Source organism: Pseudorasbora parva, chromosome 20 (assembly GCF_024679245.1).
Source record: "Pseudorasbora parva isolate DD20220531a chromosome 20, ASM2467924v1, whole genome shotgun sequence".
Taxonomy (NCBI): Eukaryota; Metazoa; Chordata; class Actinopteri; order Cypriniformes; family Gobionidae; genus Pseudorasbora; species Pseudorasbora parva.
The window spans coordinates 30,269,911-30,286,464 of record NC_090191.1 but is presented as its reverse complement, the minus strand read 5'-3'; the positions used below and the strand labels follow the sequence as shown (position 1 = coordinate 30,286,464).

The 16,554-nt window shown below is 36.8% G+C and overlaps 1 protein-coding gene across 1 annotated transcript in view; it reads left to right on the top strand.

Moving 5' to 3' along the window:
- The window catches only part of exoc4 (exocyst complex component 4), a 153,693-nt gene that overhangs the window by 30,544 nt on the left and 106,595 nt on the right, over positions 1 to 16,554 (top strand). Inside the window, exons 8-9 of the mRNA XM_067427352.1 lie at positions 9,210 to 9,355; positions 9,564 to 9,652. Of these exons, the coding sequence (XP_067283453.1) occupies positions 9,210 to 9,355; positions 9,564 to 9,652 (235 nt within the window). The remainder of the gene's footprint in view (positions 1 to 9,209; positions 9,356 to 9,563; positions 9,653 to 16,554) is intronic.

Here is a 16,554-nt window from a genome sequence, read left to right as displayed (position 1 = left end):
GTCTCATTCGATGACACTTGAGTTCTGGTGTCAGGTGCTGATTGCAGGACTCTTCTCAGGTGTGACTTACGCAAACTTCAGTTTTTAGGTGAAAATGATGGTCCTGTCCTCATGCACTGATGCACCTGATGTTCTTGGCGTCACTTGTTGGGTTACCTTCACGATAACCTCTTGTTCTCTCAGGTGTAGATGAGACCCCTGTGCACCCTTGTCTTTCTAGCTATCTTAATGCCAAACTTTTGCCACCAAGTTTCCTCTGTTCCTGTAGGAGGCAGGAATTACATTGACCTTTCCATTACACTGAAGACATGAAGGCCACAGACAGATGGACCTGAGAGACATGTTATAATCTTCATTTCTTTCAGTTCCTGAATCTTTGAACTGTGGCTCAGCTATTCTTGTAGAAAGTCTACGAGTTTTAGAAACAATATTGAACTTGTAAACCGGGTTCCTAAAGAGCCATGCAGAGTTTTTTTTAGGAGTGTGTGGAGTTTATAGATATTGACTTTTTGAAGTCCAATCCCTAATTTGTCTTAGTACATATTAATGGATCCCTTTAAATGCCACTGATCAAGGAAAAAACTGGCAGTATTTGTGGGTATGCTATAGTGGTTCTCAAGTGGTTTGGCCACCAACATTTTCCCATAGTCATTAAGCCATGAGCCAAATTTTTTGAAATTTGAAACAAGCAAATGTATTTCTCAAAAATTGTTGACACACACAAATGGTTATCACCACAAGATAATGCTATTACGTAACAGTTCTAAACTAGGTTTTATTACAGTGATATTATAAAGTTAGGTAATATTACAATTATTTTGGGGATAAGGTTATAGAAACTGGTTTATGGTTGTAATAATGTTTTCTTAAAGTACTTCTATCAACGCTGTGGATATTGATATTGATATTGGATAGATATATGATTATAAAAGATAATGAGTTTCGCTGGCAGACCAATCCTGGATCTTAAATATTGATTATTGTTATATTTAATATGGTCTTGATTTTTTTCTTTAAGTTCACAGTTCTAAGTCCCACGTCTTTGTATCCCATTGTTAAGAAGATAAAAAAATAATGGCACTCGTTGTAATCTTTCTCTTGCGCTGTATTACTGTCCCTCCCCCTAAGCCTCACGGACTTGAGTCGGAGAATGATGGGTGAGAGGGTGAAGGGAACAAGAGCGTGAAAGAGGGAAAAGAAAGGAAATTACAAACTTTCCACTTTGACAACTTGTTTAGATTTAGTGGGAGCCACACAGCCTCAGAGTAATTGGATTATACAGTGTTAGTGAGGCGTTTCATGCCCTGACAGTGATTAGTCTGGCAGCGGAGGGAGAGGCAAAGTGCTTCTGTTTCATGTCTTTGAGATAGACAGACACATGGCCTCTAAATGAGCTGTTGTGTACCAGCCTAAATGATCTATTGTAACTGGCCACGGCTTGCATATTGCTTGTGGATTTGAAAGATTTCCACCACAGGGTTAATGATCATAACAGTTCATTTCCATGTTTTAAAACCCTGCGTTTCTTTTTTTCCCCTCAGGCTTTATGGTCGAGACACGCTGGTTGTTTTGAAAAGCGCCACTCTTATGTTCATTAATTACGACAGTAATTATGCATTCTTTTGTGATGTGTGTCTCTGTAATAGCAACGGCCTTAGTGGACCGTTCTGAGTATCGCCAAGGGGAATGCTAATGACTTCTTGTAACGAGATGCTGCTCCAAGCATTGACCTCTCTATGCGATATGTAATATCTACATTGAACTAGAATATGTCAGAATAGGATAGACAATGCTCAGCGAGGTTTTTGAACCCATAGACGTCACAGTGTGTCACTGAGGTCTTCTTGTGTCTTCTCTCCGGGGGAAGGGGTTGTTTGCCCATGTCATAGTTTTTAGTTTTTTTTCGCTTGGTCTTGTTTTGTTTATTGAATAGATATATGATATTGAAGATATTGAGTTTTTTTGAAGTGGCTGTAAATAATTAGCATGTTTAATATTGTTTTTAATAATGGTCTTAAGTAAACTTAATTGCCGTATCCTAATTCCCAGTGGATGTTGGTATATATATATATGTGTGTGTGTGTGTTTATATATATATATATATATATATATATATATATATATATATATATATATATATATATATATATATATATATATATATATATATATATATGTTTTTAATAACTATCAATTTTATATTTAATTAATTTAATGTCTGCATTATTGTACTCTTTCTTCTGCTTTTTCACCTTGAACTATCAACAGTTTTGCAGTGAGTCTAGCTCCACTTCAGGTGCCGGACTACTGTGCTAGGTATGGAAGGTTCCCAAAAAGTGGTATGGTACAGTTCAGTATTTTGGTACCATTCACAACTTCTGACAATCGTAATGGAAATAATTACTATGTAATTTACTGTACTGTCCAACGAGACATTAGCCTCTGAAAGATTCAACCTAATTTACTGTTATTGATTGGGGTTCAAGTTTCAAGCATTTGAAACTTCAGCAGATTATTTTCCAGAAAAACGAAGAAGAAGAAATGCAAGTAAGAGTGTAGACGTGTGGGAAGTACATCAGAGGTCTTCAAACCTGCTCCTGGAGACCCAAGCTGTGTTTGAAATTGTCCCCCATTACCTTATTCACTATTCCCTATATTACTCCACTAATAGTCCGCTTGATCAAGTGAATAAAAGTGGGAAGCTGAGTGTGCCGGAAGGGCTGCTGTTTTAGTTTGTGTTTGCTGTTTAATAACCATTTGAAACATTTCAAACTAGCAGTAGTAATGAAAATATTGATCTTGAACTCTGTCATGGAAACTAGTATAAGCCTTAATTAAACAAAGGAATAATCAATTAACAAGGAATTTATGCCTATATGATATTACACTGGAGCAGCAGCTTGGAAAATGATTGGCTGATTCAGCTGAGGGCGCCATCTGCCGAGGTGTGGGAATTCATTTGTCATGACCCTCACAGTGCAATAGGGGTGTTCTCTAGTATCAGTTGTACACTTATTATTGCAGCGCATTATGGGATTGAATGTACTTGGTAAAGTCCACTATGGTTTCGGACACCACAACAAATGGCTGTCCCCTCAAATAGTTCCTTATTCAAGTGTAAAAGGGGTGATTTCAGACACAGCCCCACTGTCCCTAATCGCACATCTGAACCAGCTAATCAAGCTCTTCAGGATCGCTTGAAAATCACAAGCCGAAGCAGGATAGATATAAACTTTGCAGGGCAGTATGTCTCCAGAAGTTGTGTTGAAGAAATTAAATAAATCATTAAAATTAAATAACTCGCTTATAACAGGTGTGTTGTCATAATTACTCTAATTACTATAACTGGCTTTTGCATTTTTTGTTAACACTTTATTTTACAGTTTCCTTCTTAAACACGCTCCATGCTAAAAATCCTTTTAATGTACCTGGTAGGTTCCTTGACTTTCATTTAATTGCAGTGGATAAGCACCTGACTTCCTACTAACATACAGCTCTGAAAAAAATTAAGAGACCACTTAACATTGATTTTTCAATGATAAGTGATCTCTGAATTTTTCAAGAGATGTATGCTTGATCATATGGCACCTGGTAGCGACACTCGTAATTTCCCCTCCTAACTATATTTAAAATATGCTAAAATATTGATTTTACAAAAAAAAAAATCTGCGATAAAACAGGTGATATTCTATTTATAGACATTATTTTTATTGTTTGTGTAGGGATAGAAAATCTAATGAAATAGCATGCCAGAATGTAGAGAAATGAATCTTTTTAAACGTTATTTTTATCTTGGAGTTAACATATTGTATTACCTGGCTGGACTTATCCAAGATATGTAGCATCATGATTAGCATCAAATATAATAAATATGCTGTTGATATTAAATTTAACAAATGTCTCACTTATGTGTGCTTTTACACAGATTATACATGATTATACCACCTTCCTAATATTGTGCTGGTCGCTCTTTTGGTGCCAAAACAGCCCTGACCCATCGAAGCATAGACTCCACTGGACCCCTGAAGGTGTGCTGTGGTATTGGTCAACAAGATGTTACCAGCAATTTCTTTAAGTTCTGTATGTTTCATAATTACTCCTCTATGTATCAAGTCCATGATGATACCCCTCCTCCATAATGATAATAGTTTTATTTTCAGTCAGGTCTTTAAATGCACTGTTTAATTGCACAGTTTGGTACTTTTTGTGAGATTTTAAAAGTTATGAAGGTCACGCATACACCCGGTTTCTAAACAACACTTTAGAAATTATCATGTTTTGGTGTCAGATGGCTTCTTGGAAACCATGGAATGAGAGGAAACTGCTTTTTCTTAGTAATCTCGAGGGGTAGACGAGAGGCAGGAAGCTTTGTTTATTTCCCTCGTTTCTTAAAGCACTCCACAAACGTCTATCATCAGAGAGCAGGTGCTCACCTGCACCTCCTTCAACACCGTTTTTCTTCTTTAATTAGCTTGATTTGTGGCTAATAGAGGGGATGAGTGCTGCTTTTCACTGTTCATTAAACTGAGAATGTGTCCTCAAAGACAAGGGGCTGGGTTTTAAAGTTCACTAAAGATTGATTCTTTAGTGCACCATGCTCAATTTCTATATACCCTAATCATTGTTAACAACATGTAATCTTTTTTCACGTACCCCATTGTCTGTGCCTTCATTTATTTTTATATTGATTAATAATACATTGTTGGCTAACTGTGTACTTTGTATATGTACATTTCTGAAATGCATAACTTGGACACAGTCTCCTCTGATAACAAACCAGTTTAAATTGTAATGCAGGCAGACACATTCATTTTATGCTGCTTTGAAACTATATGCATTGTGAAAAGCACTATACAAATAATGTGAATTGAATTGAATCGAACTCTTGGTTTTCCAGACAGTATCTAAACACTTTTCTAAGATTTGTAAGGGTTTTGAGCCATATACAGGGGAGAAGAATTATTGTAATGGCAGTGGGTTATACTGACACACATGCATTTGTGCACATCACAAACCCAGCCGGTGTGCTTTGTGTTTATTATCTGGTGTGAAAAGCCATTTGCTGTTTCTCACAGGCTCTTGTTTCCCAAGCCCATTTTCAAGCTGGTCTTTTCTTGGAAGAGGCTATGAATATTGATTTTTTTCTTCTTCTGTTAAAACAACCTTAGTCTTTAAGGCTCCAATAAAGGAGAGGGCTTGTGAAATGAACGTCCGGAAATGGAAGGGTCCAAAGTGTGTCCATCACGTAACTCTTGCTCAAAGTGGTGATTTTATTTTGTATTTGTCCTCCCTTATCCTCAGAAAAAGGTCATTCGGAGGATGTTTACTGAGGAAAGTCAATGATAATCATTCATTTACTAGGACTCTACCAAACTACTATATTTTCCCAACCGACTAGTCGATCATCTTGACCCATTCTTGTTTTCCCAAGGTCATTTGCGAGAAATAGGTTTTGCTCGGTGAAATGAACTGCCATCTCATCACTGATATGACCACGTATACCACTAAAAATTCACTGTAATGTAAAACAGGTCTTTTGTTAGTATGTGTCCATCCATGGGCGGCATAAATCATAAGTGGGCCGCTCTTTGTATCTGTTTGACGTGGTTCTTTGAGACGTTCCTGCTGGAGATCAGCAGTTTGTTCTGCATGTTTTATCGGAAGACTCAGTCGAGAGTTCTTTGTGTTATTGGTGGAGCTGCCTCTGTTGTTTCCACCTACTTGTTTGGTGTTTTAAAATGGACACAGCACTGCTGCTGCCCACGCTTCATCCCTGTTGTTACGGAAAAACGAAGGCTGCTCTAATAAGCCGCATTATAATGGGGACGAAGACACTTCTGATGAGGCACGAGGCGCTTTAGTGAAAGTGACCTTGCTGGCTCTGGTGGTGGTATAATGAGTTCTGTTTTCAAGTTTTCCTCCCTTCATCATCCTATGTTTTTCTGTAAAATGTCCTGCGACAAATATTTTCATGCAGTTATAGTACTCAGAAGCCATGAAAAAAAATCATGCAAAAGCATGATAAAAAAACACTAGTAATACTTTATTTAACAGTGTCCTTGTTATACATTGCATGTAGTTACTGTAGTAATAACTTTAAATTATGCATAAACTACATGCAACTAAACCTAAACTAACCACTATACCTAACCCTATATAGTAAGTACATGTAGTTAATTGTTATTATTACTCTATACTTAAATGTAGGATTACACTGTAACATGGACACCTTAAAATAAAGGTTCCACTTTATTTGGTTCCACTTTGACCCGTGTTCTTTTTACATATTACACGTACTTACCATGGTAATTAAAATAAGTAAACTATGCATAATTACATGCAACGAACCCTAAACCAAACCCTAATCCTACACTAACCCTACACTGTAAAAATATATTTTATAAGTTACCTGGTTGCCTTAAAATTTTGAGTTCATTGAAAATAAATATTTGAGTTAATACAATGTTTTAATTTAAAAAAAAAGAAGAGAATCGACAACATTTATTCAAATATTTTTAAAAGATTTTGTAAGCACATTGGGTAATTGTGTATGTTTTATTTGTGATGATGCAGTGAAACATGCCAAATTGTGCTATTTTCATGATTCATCACATTTTTTATGTGGTTTAGATACAATAATGTTTAGAGTTTCTATTTTGTAAACCAATTTCCTTCATTGTATCAACTAAAATTGTAATTTCAATTAACTAAAAGTGTAAGGCAACCAAGTTACTTACTTTTTTAGGTTAAAACCAACATTTTTTTTTTTTTACAGCATATAGTAAGTGCATGTAGTTGATTAATATATAATGACTCTGTAACAATGACCCCTTTAAATAAAGTGCAACCCTTTATTTTAAGGTATATTTGTTACAGTGTAATTATATATTTAAGTACTGAGTAATAATCGTTAACTGCATGTACTTACTATATGGCTAGGGTTTGGTTTGGTTGAGGGTTAGTTGCATGTAATTATGCATAATTTACTGTTATTACTACGGGAAATACCATTTGTAACAGGGACATTGTAAAACAAAGTGTTACCAAATAAAGTAGAATAAAAAAAAACTAGACTTCTGCTGTTGCTCTCGCACTGAAATATATTTAAAGAATATTACAAATAACTAACAATATGTGATAATGTGGACACAGAAAACAAAAATATTAATTAGCTATTAAAAAAAATATTTATGACATTACTCGAAACAACATAGTTAACTTTTATGTTCACTTTGTATCATAAGGGTCATATTGTGATAATAAAAGAAAACTGATTTCTATCTTTTAGACATTCTTCTCTCTTCTTCTTCATATTTAATCATGTTTTCATGCCAGTTCCAAAGACAAATGACTATTCTATGGCACATTGAATGGCTAATAAAGCGTAAAGTAAATAATATCCATATGAGGGGGACTTAAAAGTGTACTGCATTGTACTAAAGGAATGGCCCATTCATTTTTGTCATTGGCTTTGCCAGGATGAATTTGCTGACTGATCACTTTCTAATCTCTTTTGTCTAATCTTTCTATCCATCCCCCTTCCTGTGTTTACTGTTTTCTTCACAAAATCTCTCTCTCTCTTTCTCCCATCATCTATCCATCCTCCATGGTTAATTGCCTTAAAAGTTCCATGTTCCCTTCTCTGAGGTCAGTGAAGTGGGTCCAGACTCCTTCATCAGGCACACGCTGGCATTTAATTAAGTCGGGGGTCTACATGTGAGACCCGCTCCATCACTGGATCAGATGGGCATTAGTAATTAATAATCTGACAGGAATGTAACGGGCTGGCCGGAATGGACTTGTCTCTGGGTTGAGGAATGGCTGTTGATGAGGCTTCCCCTCTTCTCATAGACCGTTCCCTTCTTATCTCTGTTTAATTATGCTATTATCAGTCAGATGTAGTTCCATCTGTCCTTTCCTAATTCCATCTCCACTTTGGACTGTTTTGCAGCTGGGATTTTGAAATAGACCAAGCAAATTGCTTCACTAAATTATGGAGCCATTGGAAAATGGCTTGCTAATTTGTGGAAAAGTTTACTTGAACTTCTTTTTCAGCACTCTTGCAGCTGTTTGAACCTCCCTTAATGGTTATGGATAGTGTTGAATGGGATATTCATGAACTCGGATGTGCAGTTTTAATCAGAGTTAATGGGATTTTGCTGGCGGACATGGAAAGCAGTTGAAGTCACACAGACAGACTGGAAAGATGTGGGCCTGAGACAAACCTAGAAAGAGATTTGTTCAGATCGATCCAGATAAGTCATTCTAGACTAAGGATATGCATAACTTATCTACATATTTGACAAAATGTATTTTAGGATGGCCTAAGTTTGGTTTTGAACAATATTTTTTGTGTTAAGCACTGTACAGTTTTTTGGGGGGTTATTTTCTTTTAAAGCAATTCAACTTTTATTCAGCAAGGATGCATAAAATTGAACAAAAGCAATGACTTTTTTATTTTGTTTGAAATAAATCCTTTTCTTTTGAACTTTCTGTTCGGAAAAGAATATTGTAAAAGTATTACAGTTTCCACAAAAATATTAAGTTTTCAACATTGATTATAATAAGAAATGTTTCCTGAAGACCAAATCAGCATAATATATGAATTTCTGAAGGATCTTATGACACTGGAGTAATGGCTGCCAAAAATTCAGCTTTGCCATTACAGGAGTATATTAATATATTTAGACACTTAAGATGATTATATTTAAAATATAATAAATAATAAAACAATTTTAGTTTTTTTCAGGGTTTTTTCAATAAATGCAGCATTAAAAAGTCTTACCGACCCACACTTGAACAGTATCATTAGTCTAATAGTAGGGAGAAACAATATGCAAATGAATAAATATGAAATATTATAGTAATATATTCAATAACAATTTTGTGTAGGCTATATTATACTTTTTCTCACAAGTATACATTATTAAAATATACAGCTGGCTTTATATTTTATAAAAGAGTAAGTGCAAGTGAATCATCTCATTTGGGTGTCCTTGGCATAACAGTTTGAACCGTTTGTTCATGTCTACAAAATGCAGGGCTGCCAGCAAGTGCACTAATAAACTGTTTATCATAAGTGCATGCAGTGAAACAGCTGCTTAAAGCTTCAAACAGTCAAATGACTTCGGTTGTTTACTGTAATGTATGACTGAATAAACATTTGAATATTGCAAGTCACTCAACAATTTGCGCTTATTCTCTCTCAGGTGCTGCTAATGGACTACCTGGACGTCAAAAACACCCGTAGCGCTGCAGAGCCTTCTGCCCAGCTGTCCTACGTCAGCACCGGCGGAGACTTCGGAGCGTTCTTCTCCAAGAAGAAACCTCACCGACCCAAACAGTCTCTATTCAAGTAAGTTTGTTCGTGCAGGTTGATTCAGGATTTGACATGGAATTGAAAGGGTTTCAGCAGACAAGGACCACACGAAAAGTCTGGGTTAAGTGCCTCACAGGAGACCATTTTCTCCTTCAGATGCGTCACATTTTAGGTTAACTTGAAACGAGAACCCTTGACATGCTTTCCTACGTGATCTCTGACCCTCGACAACTTCCTTTTGCAGATTTGAGTCGTCTTCCCACGCCATTAGCATGAGCGCGTACCTGAGAGAGCAGCGGAGGGAACTCTACAGCAAAAGCGGGGAGCTGCAAGGTGAGCCAGGGGATGGGGGGAGGCTGAATGAACGGGCCAGAGAATAAGGCAAGGGATGGCAGGTGCAGTGTGAATAGGATGGAAGGAGTGAATAGAGCGATGATGGAGAGAAGGCCCTGAAGTCATCAGGGTGAAGAGTCGCTTAGCTGTGTATCATCCACCTGTTAGAGCTTCTTCTTTTGTTCAGCGTCTCTGTGCTACAGACAGATACACACATCCCGCTGGAGTTAGACTGACATGCCAGAGAGTATCTCTTTCTTTCCCCTCCTCTCTCACTCTTCAAAATGACCTTGCGGTTTCAATCAGCAGTGCTTGACAGTTGTATGTCCCTTCTTGTTTTTCTTTTTCCGCTTTTTTTTCTTTTCCTCAAGCAATCCCTGTGAGACACACTCTGTAAAATGATTGAGAGGGCGTACAAGGTGTTAAGAAAAAAAGTGAAGGACACATGGAGGGAGAGAGGTGAGAGGCAGATGCTTCTCACGCCATTCAGAAGTACAGACAGGTTGTTCCTCTTGATAAAAGTTTCATACTCCTTCAGTACAACCCTCAAGTTTCAAACAAGGGAAATAAAACACAGGACATACTCTCCAGCTGTCTATTTAAAGGGTACATAACACACACTGTTTCTGCCAGTCTCATGTTAATCTAGAGTACCTATAGAATAGTATTGCATCCTTCATATCTCCGAAGAGTCTTTCGTTTTAATATATTTATAAAAGATAGATACGCTGAATCGATTCTTTCCGAAAACAGCCGAGCTCATACAGGCGGACCTAAAGAGTCATGAGGACAAACACACACACACACACACACACACACACACACACACACACACACACACACACACACACACACACACACACACACACACACACACACACACACACACACACACACACACACACACACACACACACACACACACACACACACACACATCATCCCAACCACGTTCTTGGAGTCCCCTCAGCAGTGCACATTTTGCATGTCTCCTCAAACACACCTGATTCAGCTCATTAGCTGTATATTTATTTGTCCGATTGTCATTTGTTTATTAGTTCTTATTTTATTACTGATCATGTACTTGATTACTTAAAGGGTTAGCTCACCCAAAATATTTTACTTGCCCTAATGTCGTTCGACACCTGTAAGATCTATATTCATCTTCGGAACACAAATGAAGATATTTTTGTTTAAATCTGATGGCTCAGAAAGGCCTTCATTGACACCAATGTCATTTCCTCTCTCAACACCCATAAAAGGCACTAAAGACATCGTTACAAAGCTCATCTCACTTTAGTGGCTCTACAATAATTTTATGAAGCAACGAGAATAGTTTTTGTGCGCAAAAAAACATAATAACGACTTGTATAGTGATGGGCCAATTCAAAACAAAGCTTTGATGTTATGAATCAGTGTATTGATTCATGATTCGGATTGCGAAAGTCGCGTGATTTCAGCAGTTTGTCGATTTGAAATGCGAACCGAAACATGAAACAATACGCTGATTCATAACGGTTCGAAGCTTTGTTTTGAAATCGGCCCATCACTGTTTAAGGCGTTATTTAGGTTTTTTTTGCCCACAAAAAATATTCTTGTCGCTTCATAAAATCATTGTAAAACTACTGTAGTGAGATGGCCTTTGTAACGACGTCTTTAGTATATTTTATCCATTTTGTGTTATTATATTATATATATATATAATGGTATATAATAGAAATAATATTGTAATAATATATGTCTTTTATCAGTAGTTTCTCAGCATTAGATTGTCCAAATGCAATAAAAAAGTATATTTTTTTAAATATAAAAAGTGTTCTAACAAATGATACCTACTATTTGACCATCATTTCAATAGTTTGAGTTATGAGTCTTTAAATTTGTGAAAGTCACTCAGAAAATAACAGTTTTATAAATGTCAAGGATTGAACAAAAATCTTACTTTTGTTCCCAATGCTGTAACTTTTGTTTACTTTGTTATCAACACGAAATTTGATCCAGATACAGAACACATAGGGGGAACATCACCAAAAAAGAATTAGTCTTCTGCCATATTTGCTCCCCGAGTTACTGCATTCCAAATAAAAAATATTTCTAAAATAAATTTAAAAAATATTAAAAGAAAATGGATTTTATCAGCAGTTTCTCAGCATTAAATTGTCCAAATATACTAACATTTATCTTTTCTAAAAATTTTGCTAACAAATGATACCTTTACTATTTGACTCTCCTTGCTATAGTTTTGGAGCTATCAGTCTTTAAATTTGTGTATGTCATTCAGACAAAAAAAAAAAAAAAAAAAACTCTAAAAATACCCTCGGGGCTTAAGGGGTTAAAGGCACAGTTAAATGTGGCATTTATCAAATTAGGTTTATGTGAAGATTGTTTAAAATACACTTATATATATATATATTTTGTAAAGCATATTAAATGTTAGAATTGATAGGTTTCAGTTATACTGTAATGTTGAATGGCTAAAATCGAGAGAGAGAAAAATGATTTAATAGAGACATCAGTATTAGTACTGGTATCAGTGATACATTCAAAGTGCTTACTAAAAAGATGACGCGATCTGAACTGCTGAAATCACGTGACATTTGCGACCCGAATCGTTGATCGATTCACATTCACGTTTGAATCTTTTTGGAGAAACGCGGAAAAGAAGACAATGCTGAATAAATTCGTCGTTTTTGTGATTTTTTTTTGACCAAAATGTATTTTCGATGCTTCAAGAGATTCTAATGAACTAACTGATGTCACATATAGACTACTTTGATGATGTTTTCATTCCCTTTCTGGACATGGTCAGTAAAGTGGGCATTGACTGCATATGCTCTGGGACTAAAATATAAAATATCTTAAACTGTGTGTGAAGATGAACTGAGGTCTTACGGGTGTGGAACGACATTAGGGTGAGTCATTAATGACATCAATTTCATTTTTGGGTGAACTAACCCTTTAATTCATTAACTAGCAATGAGCAATACATTTGTAATTGTATGGTTGCTTATTGTTATACAACCCCTTGCCGTAGTTTATAACATACGGGATAACGTCAGGGTGAGTTAATAGTAACATTATTTTTTTGTGTGTGTGTGAACTATTCCTTTAAAGATGTTGCTTTGATATTCAAAATTCTTGGGGTTTTCCAACTTTGCAAAGCGCAGCAACTGAATTTGTTCCTCCGCTTCACAGCTCTTCAAGTACAATTTCAATTGATAGCCAATCACAGTCGACCTTGCAGGTGCAAAAAGAGCAAGGTAAATGTGGAGATTAAAAAGATAAAGAAGTAAATGGGCTTCTAAAAATTATCATGGTGTTCCTTCGAATGCTTTAGCAAGTGAAAGAAGGAGAACATTTGATTGGTTGAGCACCTCGCACCACAAATAGGAGATGAAACTTCCACTGTTCATTTGTGCCGTCACAATACGTGCTCCGTCTCTGTCGCCTGAAAGGCCAAGAGGAGATTGAAGGGATGAAATAATTGAACAGACGGAATAAGTCGAATGGGTAGAGGGAGGGAGGAGAGGGTTGAAAGTCATTGTTTCATTGCGTGGGCAGAGGTGCTATTCATGGATTTCTTAGGGAATAAATTAGAAAAATGACAATATGTATTGAAGCCGACACAGGAATGTTTCGTATTTTAATTACATTTCAACCGCACAGACCTCATTACTAAAGCGTTATGGCTAGTAGATGATCTGATCTGTCTGAATGATGGTAAATAAACATTTAAAAGTCACAGAATGCTCCATAAATAAGTCTGTCTTTTAAAACCATTGAAAAACAATGTGTCACATATGGTTATTTAGTATAATATAAAACATTTTATGACAATTCAGTCACATTCAAATACTGACCAGTACGGATGTTTAGTACAGTTTTCGCCAGTAGGGTTGCAAGTGCACGAGGATTTGATCTATTGAGTAAGCTAAGCACTGTACTGCTTTCTAGTGATATGGTAAATATGGTAAAATCTCTCCATCTGCTGTAAATAGAATAGCGCTTCACCAGTCTTGGAGCAAACAGCTTTGTCAGAGTTGCGTGAGACTGCAATTATGTGTGTGTGCAATGTCATGTGGAAACGTCTCTGTGTGAACGTGTGTGTGTATGTGTGTGTGTGTGTGTTTGTAGCAGTCATTATAAAACAGCATTCAGAGCCTCTGTAGCTTAATTACAGCTTTCTCTCCTCCAGCACGACTCCTACAGATCAATTAATCCTCAACTTCTTTCTGAAGAGTTCATTACTGCTTCAGCGCTCTCTTTCGTTTTTTTTTTTCTTTCTGGGTTTTGCATATTTTTCAGTTAGGTGTAGTAGAGGATGAAGGGGAAATTATGGGTAAATATAGGGGAATGGGTTGCAGGCAGAATTCAAGCTTGCAGCACCAAAGGCCCTATCATACACCCGATGTGTTTTGCTAGTTTCAGCCCGACGCAGTTATCATTTTCCCGTCCAGCTCCACGTTGTTTAAATAGCAAATACACTCGTGCCCGTCTGTTCACCCATGGTCCGAAAATGGGTCTTGTTTCTGTTTTGGGGCAACTGAAAACGGCTTTTTTTTATTGACCAACTAAACCTGGTCCAAAATAATTAGCTCAGTATTTATAGGGCACGTTAGTAATATGTGACTATGACGTGCATACGCTCGGCTTATTACACACACAAGGACGCACAGCAGCAAACACACATTTTTAAATATTAAAAATAAAATTCCCCCTGGGAGAAGTGTTTCTCTTTCTGCTCGCAAATTCCGCCATGTAGAAAGCTAATCCGCCATGGTGCAAGCGCAATTGGCTTTTGGGAATAGGAGATTAGACTTGTTTATTGCATGTTACGCTCAAAACACACCCATGACTCATTAAGAGACTAGGTAAAACCCTTTTGGACCATGTGCCTGGTGTGCAAACCATTTTTTTCCGCCGTTAAACTAGCAAAAGTGGATTCGGACTCGCCCTAAGTACAGCTGCTTCAGACCATGGACTCAGATCGCTACATTTGGGCAGCAAGACTTTCTCCCTCTGCTTTAGATTTTTGGAGGGTTTTGCATAATTTTTTTAGACTGGTATACTAGAAAATAAGAAGAAAAGTATAGGTAAAGTGAGAGGTGAATGGGATCAAAGTACTTCAGGCTGAAATTGAACTTTCAGCACTCAAATATACACCAAGACCCAAATTACCCCTTTCTCTCGTCATTTTAGTTTTTGGGGGATTTGGCATAATTTTTTAGGTGATATAGTGGAGAATTATCGAAAGTGGAAAGTTATTGAATAGGTCAGCATGGATGGGATTTGAGCATGTTGTAGGCTGAACTCGATTTTACAGCATCAGTGTGCACCAAGGCTAATACAAAGTGGGTAACACTTTAGAATAATGGTCATTAGTTAATATTAGTTAATGTATTAACTAACATTAACTAACCATGAGCCATGTGTTAATGTATTTGTTAATCTTTTTAACATTAGTTAATAAAAAATACAGCTGTTCATGGTTTGTTCATGTTAATTCACACAGTGCTGCTAATGCTAACAAAATTGTAATAATGTATTAGTAAATGTAAAAAAAAAAAACATTAACAAAGATAAATAAATGCTTTATAATGTTGACCACTACTGACCATTTTTCTAAAGTGTTACCACAAAATGTTCTACTTTCTCCATTTATTTTGTGCTTTTGAGAAGAAAATGAAAAGAAAAGGATGTTGAATGTGATTGGAGCATGTTGCACCATGTTGCATCTGTCACTCCCCACTCTTTTAATTTTTTAGTGCTTTTCTGTTATTTTAAGCCAGGTATGGTGGAGAATGAGTGGAAAATGTAAAGAAAAGGTAAGCTGGATTGGAACTTTGAGCTCAAACTAGCAGCTCTTGCATGTGCACCAAAAGCTCATCCAACCTCCCCCAACTCTCTCAATTTTTTTGAGTTTATTTATTTATTTATATTTAGGTTTAGTGAGGAAAATGAAAAGGAAGGCGTAGGAGAATATGATCAGAGCATGTTGCAGGCTGAACTCGAACTTCCATTTCTTGCATACACATCAAGGGTCATACAGTATGACCCACTTCTCTTTTAGACCCTTTTCATTTATTCAGCCTTTATGTAAATTTATACACATGTATAGTGTAGGATTTTAGGAAAAGTGAGCTGGAAGGGGTTCTAACATGTTGCAGTTCATATTTTCATATTTTTCAAACATTCATATTTTGTATATGCACCAAGGCTCATACAAACTCCCCCCCCCCCCCCCCCCCTCTCAATTTTTTAGATGGATATAGTGGAGAATGAAAGGATAATTCCAGGAAATGGGATCGAATAATGGGAGCAGATCATGTAGCAAGCTGAACTCAAACTTGCACTTCTCACTTGAGCATCAGGGCTCAGTATACAATCCCAAAAAGAATCTGGATGATCTATGATTGACAATAGCAGATTTTGTTTTCTGTTTTATATATGATGGATCCAGGAGTAATAATGCTATATGTCTTATATATATTCATATGTCTGTCCTATTCCTCATGTCACTTCAATCCCACAAACCTGCAAACCAAACAAAGCAGAGATAGAAGAAAAAAAGAGACAGAAAAGCTCATTGCGTGTTGGGAAGGGATTATCACAAAGCAGGGAGATTCGTCTTCTTCTCTGAACACACGTATACAAATTAAGTTTTCTCCTCTAGGCTTATAGCGAGAGGATAAAGGGAAGGTCTTGTTTATGCATGATGCTGGTGTTCCCCAGAGAGAGAAAGAGTGTGAGAGAGGTGGATCACGGTGAGTGGCAGGGCTGTGGGCGGAGGAGAGTTGTTGTCTGTCGCTCTGATTTGTGAAGCACAATAGGGGTAGGAGAGGTGCAAATGGAAAAATCCCTCACCAGTGGAGTGAGGAGGTGTATATGGGCGTGTGTGTGAA